Source organism: Zea mays, chromosome 7 (assembly GCF_902167145.1).
Source record: "Zea mays cultivar B73 chromosome 7, Zm-B73-REFERENCE-NAM-5.0, whole genome shotgun sequence".
Lineage (NCBI taxonomy): Eukaryota > Viridiplantae > Streptophyta > Magnoliopsida > Poales > Poaceae > Zea > Zea mays.
Genome location: NC_050102.1, coordinates 171,999,376 through 172,008,224, shown reverse-complemented (window position 1 = coordinate 172,008,224; position 8,849 = coordinate 171,999,376). Strand labels below are relative to the sequence as shown.

Below are 8,849 nucleotides of genomic sequence, written 5' to 3'. Positions count from 1 at the left end.
ACTGGATATCCATACCCGCGAAAAAATTATCCGCGGATACCTTATAATATCCTTAATCATATCCACGGATACCAAATTGCAACATACTCATATCCAATGCATAATTATTTACGGTTATTTAACCATACCTATTGACATCCCTAACTACGAGGGACCCGGCCGCTTCGAAGGGATCGTTGCCATCTTTCAAAGGAAGGTTTGGATTGACAGGCGTCCACTTAAAACCGAGTGTGCATGCGTCTTCTGCGAGATCGCATCTTGGACTTGGATGCGCCTGTCTACTCTCTGATTGTTTTTTTAAGAGCATTTAACTAGGGTGCTTGTTTGGCCTACCGATCGAGGGCGTGACGAGGTCAGGTACCCAACCTAACCTCCACCGAGTAAGTAATGCAGCACTACACTCCTAGCTAGTTGACGCATGCAGTTCGGGCCGAGACCTGTGTTGACCAAGCCGGAGATACAGTAGGTGTCGAATTTTATAAACAGGAATTAGGGCCTTTTTGTTTACCCCACAGATTATATAATCTGAATTAAATAATCCTAAGAGTCAAACAAACAGTCCAGCTTATTTGTCCAGATTATATAATCTAACCCCTTGGATTATGATAATCCATAAGCAAGTGAGGAGGTGCTTATTTCAGATTATTTTTTTCCCACTCCCCCACTACCCTTTCAAGTTTTCTAGAAATTACCCATCATTGCCATTATAATCCACCGAATCGTTTTTGCGCCTAGTACTAGTCAATTTGGGATGAAGAAGGTGACATGAATGCCTTCCGTGATAATATTGCTAATGCAATATTTGCCAATGTCAATTGAATTATTTTTTTTTCATATATGAGTTTCAACCTAGTACAAATATAGAGGGCATTCTTGTCTTCCTCATACAAAAGAATCCTATTAACAACTCAAATAATCTGGGTAAACAAACAGGACTACTCAGATTATATAATCCAGATTATATAATCCAGATTATATAATCCCCCAAAAATAATCCAGATTATATAATCCATGGGGGTAAACAAACAGTCCCTTAATTTGTGGGGGGTAGGTACTAGTTCCTCACCAAATACCATGCCGAATTTTACTCAGTGGCAGTGCGCTAGTACTTTCTTGGACGACAGGGGGGTAGGGCAGCTGGGAGGTTGGCGATATGCCAATATGAAGAATGGGAGCTTCTTCCTCGGGCAGCAATCCAAACGCGGCCAAGCATGCGTGGCGTCACCGATTTCCGGATACAACAAAAGAAGACCAGAAAAGGCGGCAGAAACTGGCGCCGCCGACGCCGATGCAGCGTCGCCCCGCATGGGTGGCACTGTGGCAGTGGCAGTGGCACTTCACACTTGAGCAGGCGCGCACGGGGACACAGCGCCGCCCGCCCGCCGCGCATGACGCGCGGTTTTGTCCACGCTCAAACGATGAGTGAGAGCGCAACTGTATCTGCACCCCGTCAGACTGTGACCGCGGGCGGACGGACGCGCAGGGCTGGTTTGACTACCTGGCCGCCGTTTACACGGCACGGGTGCGGCCGCGGCCACTCAGGCAGGCAGGCAGGCACCCGCGTCCGTCTCGCGCGCCGCGTTCTTCCACCCCCGTCCCCTTCACTCCATACCGCCGCAGCGCCCAGGCGACCTGTGGGAGTAGAGTAGGCATCGCCACGCCACGGGCCGAGGTCGTCCGAGGCGAGGAGGCGTCACCTGCCTCTCTGCATCGCCATTTTTTTTTTCCTGCCGCGCCGCGGACGCGGAGAAAGCAGAGACGGAACGAGGAAAGGGACGGCGGCGGGGACTGGGAACAAGGGCAAGCGGTGGAACGGAAGATCTCCCTAATCGAAGGGCCATTGCATCGCACCGGCCATCGGGACCTTCGGATTAAAACCAATTGTTGGAACAGCTTCAATTTATATATAAAGATAAACCTGTATAAAGCCAATCGAATGGAATGATATTCCATGGCCCGAACTGAAAAGTACAGTAATCTGAAACTAAAAGCTGGCAAGGATGGGGTCCTACGCCCCCGTTAATCTCGCTTTACAAAACAGGGCCGCGGCGCCTTGCCTTGCCGAGTCGCCTTTTAAGCCCCCCGCGCTCGATTTTCCCACCCCACCTGCGACTGCGAGCTCGCCCCCGCTCGGCCACTCTCTCCCCTTCCCCCGAGGCCCCGATCGACCTCCCACCCCCCCACCTGCTGCCGTTTCTCCAGCCAGTTTCGGCGCATTCCCTCGTCCTTTTGGCTTTCAGTTGCGGCGTCGCGGCAGGGCGGTTTCGCAGCCCTTGGCTGCCGCGCCGTCGTTCTTGCCCAAGTTCCGGTCTCGGCTTCGCCGCCGGTGATTCTGGCGGTTTCGTGATACGTCCCCGCGCAGCGCCTGCGGCTGCGGCTGCGGGCGCGGAAAGGCGGCGCCTTTCCCGCTCGCCGCAACGGGTGCTCCGTGCGTCCGCTCGGTCGGTAACCCCTGCCTCTCTCCCGCCCGCCTCAACACCCCTCGCGATCACGGGGAAGAGTCGCCGTCGTGGCCCGTCGACGGGGGAGTGCGGTCAGTGGTGGTGTCAACAAAGTCTCGCCCTGCTTTATTTTTTTCTCCATGGTGGCTCGCGTCGCGTCGTAATCGGACCATTAATTAGTCTTCCAGCCTAGGTCAATCCCGGGCCTCACGGCGTGTTCTTGACTCGTGCCGTGTTCGACCCGTGACGCCTGTGGTTGGCGGGCGGAATGGGTCGAGCTGTCTGCTCTTGATTCTTCGCACCGCGGCCACCGGCTCGCAGCGCAATGCTGGTGTGAGGGCGGAAGGGGTCAGGCTTGGGAGCCGAGAAGGAGCCGACTCTTGGTCCGTGTCCGTGCGTGAGCTCGACGTATGGTCGGTGGCGCTCGGTGGTGTTCATAGTGCGCCGCCGCCATGGGCTGCGTCGCGTCCAAGAACGCCGTCTCGGTGACGCCGGCGGCCGACTCGTCCGGCGGGCTCAGGGACCGGAGCCAGCCGCGCGCCCAGGGGTCTGCTGCCCCGTTGCCGTTGCCGGTGCCCGTGCCTTCCCTGCGCAGCTCGTCGTCCGCGGCGAGGAGGCCGGAGAAGGTCAAGGACGAAGCCGAGGAGCCAGGGAAGGCCGTCGTCGCCGTGGCGGCCGCGTCCCGGAGCTTCCGGCTTCGGAGCCTGCGGAAGAGCCTCGAGGGCGAGCAGGTGGCTGCCGGGTGGCCGCCGTGGCTCAGCGCCGTCGCCGGGGAGGCCATCCAGGGGTGGATCCCACTCAAGGCCGACTCCTTCGAGAAGCTGGAGAAGGTACTGCGGAGCTTTCGGCTGAGGTTTCCTAGGTCACTCATTTCGGTTGGGTTCCGTGACTGATTCAATTTAATAGCTCGCGGGTCATTTTCCATGGCAAAATTTTGCTTGCGTGTGGAATTTAGAAGGATGATAGTTGTTGAGACTGTAATTTGCTCTAACTGCTTGGTATCTTTCCGGTGTCCCCTATCATGTGTTAGTTAGTAGTAAAACTCTGTTGGGTGATGGAATATGACATGAAGAATAAACTATTAGTATAACATGCAATTGTTGTGAAGGTAAAGGGGTGGGTTGGGGCCTTGGGGGTTGAAAAGGAGGTGACTTGGGCGATCGGTGTTTTCTTTTATTCACGAGGCATCACATGTTTTGGCCGTCTCCATTGTTGGTATGCCCTGCTGATAGGGAATTTGCCCCCCAGCTGTTTCTTATCTGTTGTCATACTCAATAGGAAAATTAGATACTAAATGACAAGCAAAGGTAGTGCTAATTGCGCTAGTTCTATGTTTGCTGCGTTACTGCACATATGTTTGCTGCGTGACCAAGACTTGTTTCTTTGTTGCACCCCATGTGTAGGTTGGGCAAGGCACATACAGCAGTGTGTTCAGGGCGAGGGACCTTGACACTGGAAAGATCGTTGCCTTGAAGAAGGTTCGATTCGACAATTTTGAGCCAGAGAGTGTTAGATTCATGGCAAGGGAGATACAGATATTAAGAAGACTTGATCATCCAAATGTCATGAAACTGGAAGGCTTGATTACTTCCCGACTATCGTGCAGCCTTTATCTAGTATTTGAATACATGGAGCATGATCTTGCTGGACTTTGCTCCTCCCCGGACATCAGATTCACTGAAGCACAGGTGTGTTCAGCTACATTTGTTGCCTTCAGACTTCAGTTGAACTTTGAAGCTACACAGTGTTGGCCTGACCTTTTCCTCTGGTTGTCACCTACTGCAGCTCAAGTGCTACATGAACCAGTTACTGTCAGGACTGGAGCATTGTCATTCACGCCGTGTGGTTCATCGTGATATGAAGGGCGCTAATCTCCTCGTGAATAACGAAGGGGTTCTAAAGATAGCTGATTTTGGACTTGCAAATTTCTTTGATCCCAACAAAAACCATCCTCTAACCAGCCGTGTTGTTACTCTGTGGTATCGACCACCTGAACTGCTACTAGGTTCAACTCACTATGACGCAGCTGTCGATTTGTGGAGTCTTGGGTGTGTATTTGCCGAGATGTATCGTGGGAAACCTATCCTGCAGGGAAGAACCGAGGTAACTATTCTGTTACATCAACTAATGGAGTTAATTGTGTTGCATCTGCTGATCTGCATGATTCTTCATATCTTTTTGGATTATGTTTAATATTTTTTTAGATGCCGCGTTCCTCCAATCCCAATTCACTTGAAGCACATCTCATTTCTGCCCTCATTTTGTGTTTGAATTTGCCCACTTTAGTCTGCCAGGAGGTCAAAATTCTCAAGGATTTGCTTGATGTATGTAGATATGATATAGAATCCCGTTTATTTTTCAGGTGGAACAACTACACAAGATTTTTAAGCTATGCGGTTCACCTGCTGATGATTATTGGAAGAAGTCGAAATTGCCTCATGCAACAGTATTTAAACCGCATCATCCATATCCCAGCACCCTTCGAGATGTTTTTAAAGAGGTACCAGAAAATGCCTTGAGTTTACTAGAAACTCTCCTATCGGTGGAGCCCTACAAGCGTGGTACTGCATCTAGTGCTCTTTCTTCTGAGGTAAGATTGCATCATGCAATATATTTTATTCCCAATTTATATTGAATGAAAAAACTAGTAAATTTGTTCTTTGGAATTTTGGATATTTAAGTTGTTGGTTTGTCAAAATTTGTTGATTCTGTCCTGCCGTCTTTTCTTCAGTTATCATCAGAGAAATATTTTATTTTCACTTATAGTTTGAAAAAAATAGTGCAATCACATAAACATATTTTTGAGCTATCATGGTATTGTAGATCATCCGAACTGTAATATCATAAGCTAAATCTTCAAGAGCACTGCAAAACATTAGTGTTACTGGAACTTGTGTTTACCTTGGTGTGCTTTCAGTTTTTTTTTTTGCATGGTATTAGCACAGGGCAAGAATTCCTTAGGTTTAGCTCCAAAACTAGTCCTGTAGCGTAAATTATAAGAATCACAGCGGTCATGATAGTGCGTGATCAATTCCCATTTTCTTTGCAGTTTTTCAGGACAAAACCTTATGCTTGTGAACCATCGAGCTTGCCTAAGTATGCACCCAACAAGGAGATGGACGCAAAGCTACGAGATGATGCACTCAGGTGGGCTTTTTAAAATTTTACTGAAGAAAAATCAGAAACTTAGGTTGTCATTTATTCTTGCTTCTGAACACGTGTTTCACAAATTCAAAGAAACTCGTCTTTTGCCGAGCAGCTCCCGACACTGCTTAATGCTTGAAGCTGTTACCAGTACACGATTTAATGACCACCGGATGCTGAACCTTTTTTTGGTCTGGTGACTGTCATAGTCAATAACAACAACATTAATCTCTCTCTTTCTCTCTCGTTTCAGAAGGAAAGCTAGTAGCAGAGGGCATGGGGCAGAAGCATCGAAGAAGTCTTCAAGGATCAGCAGAGCAGCAAGAGAACACACTGCAGTCCCTAAGCAGATAAATAACGCAGAGGTATCGTTGTTTTCCTATGGCTGGATACCTTCACTGAACGCTACCAACATAGAAATGTGGCCGAGCTACACGAACACTCACCAAAATCTCTTAATGCCTGTCTTCCATCTTTCAGGAACCCAAAAACAACGTGAACGCAACCAGAGATGGCACAATACTACAGGATCGCACGAAACTGTCACTGAACGGCGACGCTAGGCTATTCGCGGACATACAGCCAGTGCCAGCAGCGGCTCAAGTGAAAGGAAGCTCTCGTCACGCTAAGAACGAGTCACGAGAGGAAATGCCCTTCTCAGGGCCACTGAGTGTCCCTTCCTCTAGTGGCTTCGCATGGGCGGCGGCCCAAAGACCGCAGGAGGACCGTGCTCTCGCTAGGTCACGGACCAGATCCAGCTCAAGAGGCCAGTTTCCTGCAGAGGCCGACCGGGACTGTACTAGGACCCAAGCCACCACAGAGAGTGCTGCTGCCGGCCTCAGAGACATACCACGCGTCGGCTCCAAGGTCCGGGAGCGGGAGCCTCACGACGCGGCGAAGCGCGCGGTCCTGAGGAAGTGGTCGCAGCTAGAGCGCCCGGACTCGTTTGACTCCTGCGACACTTACCACTCCCAGAACTTCTCCCACGCCATGCTCGTTGGGGTTGGGGGCGGTGCTCTCTCGTCGAAGAACAGCTTCGAGGTGCGTCGAGTCGACCGTTTGTTTTACCTGTTATTACGGGTTTGTGTGTGTGTTTTTTACGTCGAAGCTGGTTGCTGATGTGCGGTTTATGGAATTTCAGGGCGGTCATGGTCATGGTCATGGTCAGGAGGAGAAGGCCGAGTACTCGGGGCCTTTGTTGCCCCAGTCGCACAAGGTCGACGAGCTGTTGCAGAAGAACGAGCGCCATATCCGGCAGGCTGTTCGAACGTCATGGTTCAGGAGAGGTAACTGTGTTTCTTTTTCTTTTTTCTTTTTTTTTCCATCGCTCCTGCTTGATTCATTAATCGTGTGGGAATGGTTGTTTGGTTGTATGGTCACAGGAGGAAGAAAGGTGGACAAGTGAGGAAAAGCTTGACGGTTTCCTTTCCATGGAAGTGGGGGTGCCCATGTCTGATGGGCCTCTGGTGCCAGTCTGGGAAGTGGACAACTGGTGCTGACGATTCCATTGTTTAACTGGAAACACAATGGACTTTGGTGGTCCCAGCTCACAGCAAAATTTTAGCCTCTTTTTTTTTCCTGGCGTGTGTTGCAGATTGCCCGGAGACGCCAGTGCTCTATCCGTTTTGGCTGTACAAAAGAAACAGTAGCGGCTGACGCGGCAGTTGTGTAGTTGGTTGGAACCGATAAGCTGGCAGCACCACGTGGTGCGAGCGACTGTAGTAAACATTACAGGCTGGTTGGTTCATGGCTAACTACGACACACTTTGTCTAACGTTAGTTGTTCGAATTGAAAAACTAATATTAGTTAAAAATATTAGACAGTAACTTAAATAGCGAACCAAAAAGAAAATGAGAAGTAAAAAATCCAATAACCATTTGTTGTCAATTGGCAAGGGAATACGATGTGCTGTTGGTTTAGTTGGGCCTAGAGCCGAGCGTCCCTCTGGCACGCATCGCAGCTGCAAAGCCTGTTGGACGTTCAGCAGCAGCCATGCAAGTTGATGGCGTTGCCCTGAACTGGAAAGCACGGGCATGCGTGCCGTCTCAGGCAGGCGACGGACTCATTCCTGCCGCAGGCGGCCCAAGTCCCTCGGAACAGATTTTAGGGCGGAGCTTGGCCCAAAGGAGAGGGCGCGGATGACAGTGACGAGCAAGCAGAGCAGGGGGCGCGTGCCGGCCGGCCGCTGTGGTTGTGACTCGTGACTGCGACAGCAGGAGTTGCTGGGACGGACGGTCCCTGCCGGCCGCGGTAGAGGAGCAGAAAGCGACGGCGCTTTCATCGGGTGAGTCGGGACTGCCGGACGGGAGCAGGTCGCAGGCACCGGAGGTTCCAGAGATCCGCCGCGGTAGATCTCGGCTCGGGTAACCGAACCAAAGTGATGGCGCTTTGCCGTGCCGCTTCCCCTTCCATCGCCGCGCCGGCCGCGTACGTCCTGGCAACTAGAGTCATCAGATGTCACGCAGACTTTTAACACAGGCCACCAATGCGCCGCGGCGTCGCAGTCAATAGCAAGGGCCCGGATGACCCAAGGAAACCCTACAAGCAGAGGAAGAAGGGGCGCTGCAGAGTGCGGCGGCTGGGAGTAATAAATGCGCTGCCGTGACGATCCGGGGCGGGCAAGGACGCAGCGCACATTCGCGCGCGGGGGGGCATGGCATGGCATGGTCCTTGGGCACTAGCCATAGTTGGGCAATGTTCCGGTTGTCTCCTCGCCCTGAAAAGCGGGTGACACCGGCATGTGCCGAGCGCCCTCTTGCGCCCGAGGCGGCCGGACGGTAGCCGATTGGGTCATCTACTTCAGTGGCGCCACGCCTACGCGGCTACCGCTCCGCTTCGTGGTCCGCGGCCGCGCGCGCGTCCTCTCTGTCCTCACCACGATCGGCCGATGGCTGCAGTCTCGGCAAAAGCTGGTCGACGCTCTCGGGAAAGGCAAAAAAGGCTGGCCGACGCTGACACTTTCCTGCCGCTTCTTGTATGATTGCGCTGCGCTCTCGTTTCAGCGGGGCTGGGCGGCCTGCATGCGCCGCCTGGAGTGAACTGTGGATGAGTGTGCGAGCTTGACGACGAACGACGGCCTTGGGATCTAGCGGCGAATTTAGCCAAGAGCGTCGTTGGTGTCTAAGCTTTCTAGATCCGCCGCCCTGGGATGGGCTTTGCGGTACCAAACTTTCTGCAGCCTGCAGACAGGCTATTGAGCGAAGGCGATCGCCGGGCCGCCGCGGGTTGCGACTTGCGAGCCTGCCGTCGCGTCGCGCGCGATC

General features: G+C 52.2%; 1 protein-coding gene across 2 annotated transcripts; it reads left to right on the top strand.

Moving 5' to 3' along the window:
• The first annotated feature begins 2,213 nt into the window (after positions 1 to 2,213).
• On the top strand, positions 2,214 to 7,359 carry LOC100383830 (uncharacterized). 2 transcript variants are annotated; one of them, NM_001362163.1, is made up of 9 exons: positions 2,214 to 3,271; positions 3,845 to 4,129; positions 4,227 to 4,544; positions 4,804 to 5,031; positions 5,491 to 5,588; positions 5,839 to 5,950; positions 6,066 to 6,626; positions 6,727 to 6,871; positions 6,968 to 7,357. In NM_001362163.1, the coding sequence occupies exons 1-9, from the start codon at positions 2,894 to 2,896 to the stop codon at positions 6,988 to 6,990; spliced, it is 2,148 nt and encodes a 715-aa protein (NP_001349092.1). In that variant the 5' UTR covers positions 2,214 to 2,893; the 3' UTR covers positions 6,991 to 7,357. The 2 variants fall into 2 exon arrangements, with proteins under 2 accessions (NP_001349092.1, XP_020396253.1); XM_020540664.2 differs by having other exon boundaries at positions 3,160 to 3,656; positions 6,968 to 7,359.
• Positions 7,360 to 8,849: the final 1,490 nt, after the last annotated feature.

Bases quoted from the DNA above. Each gene is read 5' to 3' on its own strand.
- LOC100383830 (NM_001362163.1), top strand. From the start codon at position 2,894: ATGGGCTGCGTCGCGTCCAAGAACGCCGTCTCGGTGACGCCGGCGGCC. The intron at 4,130-4,226 runs GTGTGTTCAGCT...CACCTACTGCAG, and splicing joins TCAGATTCACTGAAGCACAG to CTCAAGTGCTACATGAACCA. The intron at 4,545-4,803 runs GTAACTATTCTG...TTTATTTTTCAG, and splicing joins TCCTGCAGGGAAGAACCGAG to GTGGAACAACTACACAAGAT.